Source organism: Mytilus californianus, unplaced genomic scaffold (assembly GCF_021869535.1).
Source record: "Mytilus californianus isolate M0D057914Y unplaced genomic scaffold, xbMytCali1.0.p SCAF_9, whole genome shotgun sequence".
Taxonomy (NCBI): domain Eukaryota; kingdom Metazoa; phylum Mollusca; class Bivalvia; order Mytilida; family Mytilidae; genus Mytilus; species Mytilus californianus.
In genome coordinates this window covers 65785847-65798880 of record NW_026262745.1, presented here as the reverse complement: position 1 = coordinate 65798880, position 13034 = coordinate 65785847, and the positions used below count along the sequence as shown (strand labels likewise).

The following is a 13034-nucleotide window of genomic DNA, read 5'->3' as shown; positions in this document are numbered from 1 at the left end:
GTAATATGTATAAAAGAGACCATGGCATGCTACTAACAGTTTAATAGTTCTATGGTCCTATGTTTCGTTGTGGTAAAAAAGTCCTTCATGTGTTTCTAACAGATATATAGATCCATGGTCTCATGTGTAATTTGCATAATAGCGGAAATGGCAGAGTCACTCAACAATATCTAGTCTGATTAACCATTTTACAGTCTTAATAAAAAAAAAAGTGCAAGTACGCCCTCTACGCCCCCCCTTCTGGATCCGCCACTGACCAGTGCTGATTATTCCCTCTCAAGGTTATAAACTTTTTTTTTTAAATTTGAAAAATGTTATCATCATGATTATTCACAATCCTAACCACAGCCCAGTAAAATTTTCCTCAAAAAAGCCATCATTAATTTATAGCAGACAAATTTTCTGTGTTTATTCATTCTGGATCTTACAAACATTTTTAGTTGTTGTAATTAATCATCTCAGAGTTCTCGAAATCTTTTTTTTCCTGGTGGTCATTGGGACCACCAAGACTAAAAATCTGGTGGTCCTGTAATTTTACTTGAATTTATCAAACCCCTATTAGTTAAATGAAAGTCATTGCTCAATATATATAAACTCCATCCTAGTTTCTATGTTATATATTTGGTTGTTTTCAATGAAATTTTGAACTTTGCATTGTTCACTAATTTTTATACTTTGTCAGTTTGATAACATGTTTGATTTCATTTTTGTGTTAGTCTCATGCATTATACTACCTGTAGAATACCTGTAGAGTCGTTTAAGGGCTCAAGTGTAAGGAATTTCAATAAAAATTTGTAATAAAAATAATTTATCACTAAAACTGGTACATAACATCTTCCCAATGATGATCAAGTTGTATTTTAAAGTTATCAACGGTCTTTGCAGACACAACATTTTGGGTAAACTGTTCCAATTGTTTATAATTCGTTAGGAAAAATGTCTTTTACGAAATGATGAATTACATCGAGGCTTAATAAGTTTAACAGGTTGGGTGGACTCAAGTAAGGAAAAGTGGGGTATTCCCTGTTTTCATGTTACACCCCAGTTTTCTGGTGTTAAAAAAAAAACCAGTATACAGGGACTTCTTTTTTCCTATTTTATGGTATGAAATCTACAAAAGTGCACCTTTTACATCTGATAACAATGTTTTATGTTAGCAGGTGTTTTTATTAGTTCAAAAATCAAACTAATTTCAAGTCTATTTGGTACTCAACTCACAACAAAACAACTCCTTTGTTCACCAATTCATACCTTGATCATCAATAATTCAATTATGAGATGACAAAAAGATAGGTTAATCAATTGGGCATTTAAATTCAATGAATAGAAACTTTCAATAGAAGTGAACATAATTCAGTAATGGTCAGTTACACCTGGAGCATGCATCTTGGTCAGTTGATTCCTAAACAAAAGATTTGTATGTTTTTGAGTTCTAGAAAAAGAAAGGCCTCACTTATTCATGCTTTGTTGTTCATGAAATACTCTAAGTATTTACAAATACTACTGATTCATGCCATAAATTGAAATAGAAATTGGAAGTCCCTGTAAACTGGGATGTTCCCTGAAAACAGTGAATACCCCACTTTTCCTGACTTGTTCCCAACCTGTGTCCACTACAATCATTTACAGTGAAAAGTGCATTAAAATTAAGAAATAAAAGAAGTCTGATGTTTATTCCTCAGCTGCAATTTTTGTAATATAGAAAAAAATGTTCAGTCTCTGTCTGTTCAAATACAAAGTCCTCTGGTTTAGCACCCACTCTGAACGAAATGAGCCATGTGGATGCCATGATGACTTTTATGTCTGGTTATTTTTCAAAAGTATTACCGTAATTTTAAGCTAGAGGCTACAAAAGTTAAATTACAGTAGTATCCAGTTCAAAAACTATCTGGATACCAAAGAAACCGACGACTGGTTCTTTTTCAAAAGTAGTACCGTAATTTTGACCTATACAGTTAAAAGTTTGTTTACATTAGCAACCAGTTCAAAAGCTATCTGAATACCGAAAAGATGTGAAAACAAAAGTGAACAACCACCAAAATATTGTCGGTCATCAGGACTGCCACTACACATGCAATTTTCGGTCCTGGCTGATTTTTGGCAGTCAGGACCGACGATTTTCGAGAACACTGTCATCTTACAAGTTACATAGAAGATATATATAACTGCCCTCCATTAGTTATGCTTACTTAACTCAGTTTGTATAGCAGTGGCTTACTATGCCAGGGTTTTAGGTTCAAATCAAGGCTGAATCAGTAATTTACTTTATCAGACAAATCATGCTTTCCGGTTACAATCGGTGTCTAACTAAAAAAATCGTAAGGGTTCCGCGGAACCCAGTGTCTCGCCTACTTTTGCTGTTAATCGCAGGCTCAACAAAAATGAGGAAAAAAAATAATAACAATATTACTTTCGATACAATCTTTTGATTGTAAGAAGCTTCTGTCCCAATTTGGTAAAAATCCAGGATAGTTTATGAATCTAATAAATGTTTTAAATCTTTAACTGCAGACTGTATGTAATGTTAACTGGAAGAAAAACTAAGTCCATTTATAAGTAAAATACTGATAAACAGGTACAAATTTTTTTTAAATTTCCTTCAAGATACTAGCTTTTGATCATAAACAAGCTTCTAACCAAGTTTGGTACAAATCCAGGATAGTTTAAGAAAGTTATTAAAATTTTAAAAACTTTAACCACAGAGTGAATGTAATGTTAACTGGCAGAAAAACTAAGTCCATTTATAAATTAAATACGGAAAAAATGGAATTTTGTTATTTACAAATTTACTTCTGGATACTATCATATGATCATAAACAAGCTTCTGTCCAAGTTTGGTAGAAATCCAGGATAGTTTAAGAAAGTTATTAAAATTTTAAAAACTTTAACCACAGAGTGAATGTAATGTTTCCTGGCAGAAAAACTAAGTCCATTTATAAGTAAAATACGGAAAAACAGGATTTTTTTTTTTACAAAATTTAATTCTGGATACTATCTTATGATCATAAACAAGCTTCTGTCCAAGTTTGGTAGAAATCCAGGATAGTTTAAGAAAGTTATTAAAATTTCAAAAACTTTAACCACAGAGTGAATATTTGTGGACGCCGCCGCCGCCGACGGAATGTAGGATCGCTATGTCTCGCTTTTTTAACAAAAGTCGAAGGCTCGACAAAAACCAAGGGTGTTTAAAAGTAAAACCTACAGCCAGAGTAAGTGTTGTTGATATTGCCCGTATGTCATCAGGTATGTTGACGCGGGGGAGTGTAGCCGTGCTTCCCCTTCGGTACCTCGAATGACCAAATAACACTGTTATTATCCGAATAACACTTGAAATTTTAATATTAGCACATATTGATGACTTTTAAACATTGATTATTAAATGATATTATATTATAAGTGTATTTTATAACTTAAAAATGATTTACAGAAAGCAGGTAAGTTCATAAAGATCATTATAAATATAGTGTGTACATCCAACATGGCGACCAAGGAAATCACAATGGGAAGAATAAAAGAATGATTGCATAGGATCCCTCAACGTGTTCATTTTAGACCACAAAAGTGGAGCCCTCACGCCACTTCATGGCATTACCCCTTCCCCTTAGTCTCACCTTGTCAATACTTAACCATGTGCTTGTGGATTACTCGTTTAGCTGAGTTGGTAGAGCAGCGACTTTCTTCTGTGCAATGGGTCACAGGTTCAAATCACGATTGGTTCAGTAATTCATTTTGAAAAGCAAATAATGATCCCTGGGTTACGTATTATTACTATTAATCATAGTGAAGTTAATCATATTAAGTTAAAAGTCATGTACAGCTGTGGGAGCGGTACAGCCTCTTTAAAAGGCAAATCCTATTTATTGTCGCGCGATCTTTTTATGCCTTATCCTAGTCTTTTCTTATATTTCTTCAATTCATTTATGTCATTGTTTGGGGTATCTGTAGCCGTAGATAACTTCAGTAGGCGACGGTATAAAACTATGCAAATAACTTTTGTAAGGGCTTTTTAGAGAAATCCAATTAAAAAAAACATCACTGTAAGTTTCCTCTGCCACTAAAATACCTAATTGTTCTCCTTCTTCTGACTTGGCACCGCTTAAAAACACAGGGGTTTCGAGATGCAGGACCGTCGCCATCTTAATTACAGCTTCACCATAATGCATAAGTATCTGCATCTCCGATTGGCTCCCTGAAAGTGACGTATTAGATATCTTTATTTGGCATTTGCAGGATATTTCCCAACTATCTAGTGTATAGTCTACAGTCCAGGTACATTCGATGTATAAATAAACTATTTATGCATGACGTCATAACACTCAAATATGATGAAACCTCGATCGATTTGTTTACATTATTTCGGCGCAGAATTTAAAGACCACGCGTACTTATTAATAACACGTTACCCTTAATGAATCAACTGCGAAATAAAATAACAAGCTCAGCAAATAAATGAATGCCACGACAACTTATACAATGAATAAGCAAAGATAACAATTACATTCTTTAATATAAATTTCATTTTACTTTAATTCAATATCAGTCTTAAATCAAAAGTTGAACTTTAAAGAGAAACCGAACTAAAACTACGATATTCTACAGCCTGTGTTTCAAGAAGAAAATTATTGAAACGGAATTATAAATAAGAAGAAAACAAATTGATAAAAGTAAGTTAAAGATTTTAAACTAAGTTACATCTACGTTATTTGATCTTTGGTCACGGTTCGGTGGATAGTTGTTTTTAATTTCATTGGCAATCACCCCCACCCCTTTTTTCTGTCCTTCTTTTCTCCTTTCACGTTTTAAAAGAAGGGACATGGAGAGTGTCACATTATATTTGAATCTTCGATAATTCGGCCATAAATATACATTTTTTACTTAGATTATGAATTTTATCATTTCTTGACTTGCTATACTAGCTAAAAAAAATTTCCGCTGTTTATTATTAGTTTTCAGTTTACACTAGTAATCACTCTCAGCGTTTAAATGGTCTTATAGCTTACTATGCCGTTTGGGTTTAGTTCATTGTTGAAAGCCGTACGGTGGCATTTAGTTGTCAACGTCTATGTCATTTGGTCGCAAGTGACGAGTTGTCTCATTGGCAATCATACCATAATTATAATTATCCTTGTTTTTATGCCCCATTTATGGACATTATGTTTTTTTTTCGGTCTGAGCGTTCGTTCGTCCGTCCGTTCGTTCGTCTGTCCCGCTTCAGGTTAAAGTTTTAAGGTAAAAGTTTTTGGTCAAGGTAGTTTTTGATGTTGAAGTCCAATCAACTTGAAACTTAGTACACATGTTCCTTATGATATGATCTTTCTAATTTTAATGCCAAATTAGAGTTTTGACCCAAATTTCACGGTGCACTGAACATAGAAAATGATAGTGCGAGTGGGGCATTCGTGTACTTTGGACACATTCTTGGTATATCAGATTCTGCTTTTAAGCGACTTCCTCTAAAACTATTCATTATGAATCTATATGTAATATATGTTTTTGTAAATATAATTACTGATTTTTAATCATTTACAGAAATGAAGTTATATTTGATTGGAGTTATCACCCTTTTGGGCCTCTTGTGTGGGGACGCCGAAGATATAGGAACGGTGATTGGTATCGACCTCGGAACTACTTATTCTTGGTGAGTAAAGATATGTGACATTTTTATAGTATAAGACGATGACATTATATTTTCCCGTCATTTACTGAAAGTATGTTTTTGGTGCATAAGAAGAAGAAATTTAGACATACAGTAAGAAACTGGTCATACAACTTTACATTCTATACATTTTTTATAAAATAAATTTTGAACCCATTGTTGTTACGATTCTAATAAAATAGTTAACTGAACCAGCATAATAGAGTAATCAAATATTGCCTGGGAAAAAATAGAGCGAACAAACATTGCCTGGAAATAATAGAGTGATCAAACATTGTCTGGAAATAATAGAGTGATCAAACATTGTCTGGAAATAATAGAGTGATCAAACATTGCCTGGGAATATGTTTATTAGTTTAGAAGAACGACCAAACATTGCCCGGAAATATGTTTACTAGTTTAAAAGAACGATCAAACATTGCCTAGAAATATGTTTATTAGTTTAGTAGAACGACCAAACATTGCCTGAAAAGATGTTTATTAGCTAATAAACCTATTTAAAGGCAATGTTTGATCACTCTATTTGAAAGAATAATTTAATACTATAGTGTAAAGAGTGTACATTGGCGCCATTATCAGTCTTTTACGTGCTGAAATTATTAATCTGAAGCATTACCCAGAAACTTGGGACATGAGAAAATTTTATTTCAAATGGAACAAAAATTACTCGCCAGCATATATCTTTGAATAACAATGTGGCTAAATTTGAAGCAATCACGTGACTGGATAAATTCCACCTTAATTCCAAATCCAAATCAAACGGCGATTTAACCAGCGAGATTCATGATATACGGGGATCTATCTCGACCAAGCCTTCCCTTTTCAATTTCACAATTTGATAAGATGAGACCCTATTAGTTATATGGTTTGATACTGGCCTCATCACGTATGGGGGGTCACTTTCTATTATTGGGTGTACGGGGATGTGCCAAAAATATGGGTCATAATTTTGCCAGATTTTATATAGAAATGACCCTCCTTTTTAGCTCACCTGGCCCAAAGGGCCAAGTGAGCTTTTCTCATCACTTGGCGTCCGTCGTCCGTTGTCGTCGTCGTCCGTCGTCGTCCGTCGTCGTTAACTTTTACAAAAAATCTTCTCCTCTGAAACTACTGGGCCAAATTAAACCAAACTTGGCCACAATCATCATTGGGGTATCTTGTTTAAAAAATGTGTCCGGTGACCCGGCCAACTAACCAAGATGGCCGCCATGGCTAAAAATAGAACATATGGGGTAAAATGTAGATTTTGGCTTATATCTCTGAAACCAAAGCATTTAGAGCAAATCTGACATCCGGTAAAATTGTTTATCAGGTCAAGATCTATCTGCCCTGAAATTTTCAGATGAATCAGACAACCCGTTGTTGGGTTGCTGCCCCTGAATTGGTAATTTTAAGGAAATTTTGCCGTTTTTGGTTATTATCTTGAATATTATTATAGATAGAGATAAACTGTAAACAGAGTATAATCTACAAATAAGTCAACTTGACCAAAATGGTCAGTTGACCCTTAAGGAGTTATTGCCCTTTATAACCATTTTTCGTAAATTTTTTGTAATCTTTTACAAAAATCTTCTCCTCTGAAACTACTAGGACAAATTTAACCAAACATGTCCACAATCATCATTAGGGTATCTAGTTTAAAAAATATGTCCGATGACTCCGCCCGCGAACCAAGATGGCCGACATGGCTAAAAAATAGTACATAGGGTAAATGCAGTTTTTGGCTTATATCTCTGAAACCAAAGCATTTAGAGCAAATCTGACGAGGATAAAATTGTTCATTAGGATCTATCTGCCCTGAAATTTTCAGACCAATCAGGCAACAGGTTGTTTGGTTGCTGCCCCTGAATTGGTAATTTTAAGAAAATTTTGCAGCTTTTGGTTATTATCTTGAATATTATAATAGATAGAGATAAACTGTAAACAGCAATAATGTACAGCAAATTAAGATCTACAAATAAGTCAAAATGACCAAAATTATCAATTGACCCCTTAAGGAGTAATTGCCCTTTATAGTCATGTTTTTACAATTTTCATAAATTTTGTAAATTTTTGTAAATTTTTACAAAATATTTTCCACTGTAACTACTGGGCCAAGTTCATTATAGATAGAGATAATAGTAAGGAGTAAGAATGTTCAGTAAAGTAAGATCTACAAACACATCACCATCACCAAAACACAATTTTGTCATGAATCCATCTGTGTCCTTTGTTTAATATGCACATAGACCAAGGTGAGCGACACAGGCTCTTTAGAGCCTCTAGTTATTACACCCTTTATAAAAATGCATTTACGTTTGATTGCTTGACATATCATACATAAATATGCTATTGAGAATCTTACATTATTAATGGTCAATCATTATATTAAATTAGATCAATTCATTTGAAAGTCTACCTTTTAAATAAGTTCCAAAATGAACCCCGGAAATTTGTCTCCTGATTTGTATATAAGTAAAGGTAATTCTTTCTTAAGTTTTTATATAACTAAAGGTACTGATTTTCAGTGAATGTTATATTAAAATGGGTACATTTTTTTAGGCAAAAATGGCACACCCTATGAATTCGAAAAAATATCGAAGTACACCCTCCCTCCCCCACCCCAACCCCCGTGGACCCCATACGAATCCATAGACGGGAGTTACCACGTGATGGCCTAACCCAATCATTACGTCACTAATTTAACCGAGATGCGAAAAAGTAATATAGTATGTTTTTAATAATAACATCTTAAGTTATAAAAAACAAATTTAATTGTCATTTCATCTTTTGAATATAATTTTTCTTTTCTGTTTGTTTTTACATTTTTATGAAGTTTAAATAATGTCTTTATCACTTTTTAGCGTCGGAGTGTATAAAAACGGAAGAGTTGAGATCATTGCAAATGACCAAGGAAACAGGATCACCCCTTCTTATGTAGCGTTTACAGAAGACGGTGAACGTCTGATAGGTGATGCTGCCAAAAACCAACTGACGTCCAATCCGGAGAATACGATATTTGACGTAAAACGTCTGATTGGTCGGGAATGGGATGACGAATCAGTCCAGAGTGACATGAGACATTATCCTTTCAAAGTATTAAACAAGAACAACAAACCGCATATAGAAGTCAAGGTTGGAAATTCCACTAAAGTATTCGCTCCAGAGGAAATATCTGCAATGGTTCTGAGTAGGATGAAAGACATTGCCGAGGGATATCTTGGTAAAAAGGTAACCCACGCAGTTGTTACTGTCCCCGCCTACTTCAATGACGCCCAGCGACAGGCTACCAAAGATGCAGGAAGAATTGCTGGTCTCAACGTTAAAAGAATCATCAACGAACCGTAAGTATCTAGTTTAAGAAAAAAAAATATTAAAAAAAATACCAAACTATAAGGAAAATTCGAAAGAGGGAAGTCCATAAAATCTGACATAATCCAAGACAAAATAAGGTTCAGGTTTTCGACAGTGTATCAAACAAAACTTTTTCCAGACTTTCGGATTAAAATTATTGAATGGAAAAGACACTGACGATACGATGAATAATTTTTTGAAGTATTGTCATTTTCATTTTAACAATTTTTGCGTAGAATAAAATCCGAAGTAATACTTTGGGCCAATTGCTTTGACTGTTACGATTTGCCAATCGATTTTCTAAGGTTTGATTTTAAAACATGTTCTCTGCGTAAAACACTGTTGTTATCGATTGCAAAATAGCATTCTTTATGTCTTCATATCGTCTTAATGTTTATCTTTAGAACTGCAGCAGCTATTTCATATGGTCTCAATAAGGAAGGAGAGAAGAATGTCCTTGTTTTTGACCTGGGAGGAGGAACTTTTGACGTTTCCATTTTGACTATTGATAATGGAATATTTGAGGTTGCCGCTACAAATGGAGACACTCATTTGGGCGGTGAAGATTTTGACCAAAGAGTTATGGACCATTTTGTAAAATTGTACAAAAAGAAAACAGGAAAAGATATTAGGACTGACAAGCAAGCAGTGCAAAAACTTAGACGTGAAGTCGAAAAAGCAAAAAGAGCCCTGTCGTCTGCTCATCAAACTAGAATAGAGATTGAATCACTATTTGAAGGAGAAGATTTCTCCGAAACAATATCAAGGGCGAAATTTGAAGAATTGAACATGGTAAGTTGTAGACAAAAACAAGTTGTAAATTATTTGTCGTTTTACATTTTTATGATTTACCGGAGACAATCATAGATAAAGCCGTCAACTGGACCGGTCAATACAAACAAGGAAAATGAAAGCGAAAATTTCAACAAAACGGGAGAAAAGTATGATTCGGAGGGCCAGCGTATTTACTAGACTAAGTATTCATTCAATAATGCGCATGATATTTGTGTTACTTTCACTTTGAATATGCAGTGTTCCAAGTAATAATGAGTCAGTAAAACAAAATAATGTTTTCATTTTCAATGCTGCAACGGTAGGTGGCATCTTTAATTCAATCCCAGCATATGGATAACTGCCTTTAAATAAAAGGATATATGTTGTATATGTATATAAAACAGCAACCTACCAACACAAGTTATAAGAAAAGAGGATGCTGTTAGTTTTCCAGTGGCGGATATTACACAATAATCCGACCAATAACATGCTTTAATGTCATTTAACTATTTTGTGAATTGTTTTGATTTATACGATCGACACGTTCAATCGGATTTTTAAAGTTTTTCAACCTTGGAAGATTAAAAAGTAAAAATTGGCACAGTATGACGAGTCTTCGGCAACATATATTAGTTAATTTATTCCTTACTTTCGTTTTAGGATTTATTCAGATCTACCATGAGACCAGTTAAGAGAGTTTTAGAAGATGCTGATATGAAAAAATCTGAAATTGACGAAATAGTTCTTGTTGGTGGATCCACAAGAATTCCTAAAATTCAACAACTACTCAAAGATTATTTTAACGAAAAGGTGATTTATCTTGTATTTAGAACAACATAGTTTGTAACATGTAAAATATAATTCACCATATAATTTAACAAAACACATAGTTACTCAAATAGGTGAATTACTTTAAAATTTTGGAAATATGAATTATAATTATGCATCTTTATCTAAAGGAAGGTATGCATATCAAACATACAATGTATATGAGTATATGTTTATAAAACAGTAAGCGAAGAAAAAAAATACACTACAGCCATTAATTGAGATTTTTTAAATATACGTGCAGTCTTCAACGATCGACAACTGTCTATACAATATGTTTTGGGTTTGCTTTCAACTTTTGATAAAGCTTTCCTCTTATAAAACATAGTTTTAAAAATAATACTCTCGTTATACCTATATATGAAAAGTTTGATACATGTTTAAATATGCAAATTAATATAATACCAACACTACTTTTATACAGGAACCAAGCAGGGGAGTTAATCCAGATGAAGCAGTTGCATATGGCGCTGCTATCCAGGGTGGTATACTTAGCGGAGCAGATGAGACCAGTGATCTTTTGTTGATGGATGTTAACCCGCTTACTCTAGGTATCGAGACAGTCGGCGGTGTTATGACTAAACTGACACCACGTAACACGCCCATCCCAACTAAGAAGTCACAAATCTTTTCAACAGCTGCCGATAACCAACCGGCTGTAACAATCCAAGTTTTTGAAGGCGAACGACCGATGACAAAAGACAATCACCTACTTGGAACATTTGATTTATCGGGTATCCCACCAGCACCACGAGGTGTACCTCAGATCGAAGTCACGTTCTCAATTGACGCTAACGGGATTTTAAACGTTAGCGCAGAAGATAAAGGAACGGGACAGAAAAACAATATCGTTATACAACAGGATGATAACAGACTTTCACCGGAAGATATAGAACGTATGATATATGATGCTGAGAAATTTGCTGAAGAAGATAAAGCTACTAAGGAGAATTTAGATGCTAAACATGAATTAGAAAGTTTGACATATAACTTGAAAAATGAAATTAGTGATAAAGAAAAACTTGGAGGAAAATTGACTGACGAAGAAAAATTGACAATAGAAATTGCAGTCGAAGAAAAAATTAAATGGTTGGAAAATAATTCAGATTCTTCAGCTGAAGATTTGAGAGAACAGAAGAAAGCTTTAGAAAACATTGTTAATCCAATTATAAGTAAGATAAATCAAGATTCACCTTCTTCAGAAGGAGAAAAAGAAGAATTTTAATGAGTTTGTTAGTCTCATAATACCTCTGTCTTTCACTGCCAGTATATTTTATCATTTTACATTTAGTAAGTATCATATTCATTCATATGCAACTCACATTGTCATTCATTTTGTTTTTGTGATAAAGAATTATTGTTAAAAGCGTGTAAGTTTGGATGAAATCAATGTTTGTCACGTATTGTGTTTAAACATGTGTAAGAGTTGTTTTATGTGTGCGTTTAGCGCAGCAGACGTGATAATTGTATTAAAACCAAAAGGCAACAAAATTTGCATGATGTGATTTAATTAAGACAATCAGTTTTATATTCATTTTTTTAAGAATATCAGAAATCCAAAAAATATCTAAATGAATAGATCGTTTGATGAAAAAGTAACCATAGAGTCAAACAAAGATTCTACTAATCCCTGTAGAACATAAAGTTCTTGTATTTCCAGCTTGTGCCAGGAAAAATAAAAATTTAAAAGTTGCAATATTTCAAACCTCAATACTTCCGTTTGATAATTAGATAGTCTTAAAATTTTCATTCTCTGGGCATTAAAATAAAATTTATCATTGAAAAAGTATAATGTCCCTTTACTTTTCATTTAGCCCTTCTAGGCAGAGTGTATTATATGTCTCTGATCAAGGGAACAGTAAATATCTTACCGGAATCAAATACAGTCTTTAGCAAACGATCTATGTCTCAGTATCATACTTGTTAGATGGTCCATTTAAGTTATCTTTTACTTACATGTAGTTCTATTGTGTGTAGTATGTAATGTTTGCATTGTTTATATATTTTTATGTATTTCATGTATGCATGATTGACCTCGTTGTGTATCGGTTATTTGAGAATGAAAATCAATTCAAATGTCAATAAAATGACTTTTTTGTTATTTTAATTTTTAATAAAAATTTACGTTTATACTTATTGATTTTATTTCATTGCTAGCCTTTAACTTAACATTCCATTGAATAATGTACGTTTCCTTGATTTGTTTCCTGTTAAGAAAAAGACGGTGTGGGTTATACACTAATGCGGCTGTATCTAAACGTCACAAATTTTAATCTTAGATCTAAATGACTATTTCAATTCAAAATTTGTTTATAAATATGTTTGTTTTAACCGAACTTATTAAGCGAGGGTTGGTCTTTAAGAAGAGGTTCAATTTAATAAAACTCAATCGCACATTTCTTATCCGACACGACCCTCAGATCCCGGTCGACCCACTTTCGTA

The 13034-nt window shown here is 33.5% G+C and overlaps 1 protein-coding gene across 1 annotated transcript; it reads left to right on the top strand.

The window, feature by feature from the left end:
- Positions 1-4519: 4519 nt before the first annotated feature.
- LOC127714234 (endoplasmic reticulum chaperone BiP-like) lies at positions 4520-12723 on the top strand. The gene is made up of 6 exons (XM_052220276.1): positions 4520-4664; positions 5530-5638; positions 8500-8979; positions 9394-9781; positions 10424-10573; positions 11016-12723. Exons 2-6 carry the CDS (start codon positions 5532-5534, stop codon positions 11814-11816), a joined length of 1926 nt encoding a protein of 641 aa, XP_052076236.1. The 5' UTR covers positions 4520-4664; positions 5530-5531; the 3' UTR covers positions 11817-12723.
- The last annotated feature ends 311 nt before the right edge of the window (positions 12724-13034 follow it).

Excerpts from the sequence above, each read along its gene's own strand:
- LOC127714234 (XM_052220276.1), top strand. The coding sequence starts at position 5,532 with ATGAAGTTATATTTGATTGGAGTTATCACCCTTTTGGGCCTCTTGTGT. Across the intron at positions 5,639-8,499 it reads CTCGGAACTACTTATTCTTG|CGTCGGAGTGTATAAAAACG; the intron begins GTGAGTAAAGAT and ends ATCACTTTTTAG. Across the intron at positions 9,782-10,423 it reads AATTTGAAGAATTGAACATG|GATTTATTCAGATCTACCAT; the intron begins GTAAGTTGTAGA and ends CTTTCGTTTTAG.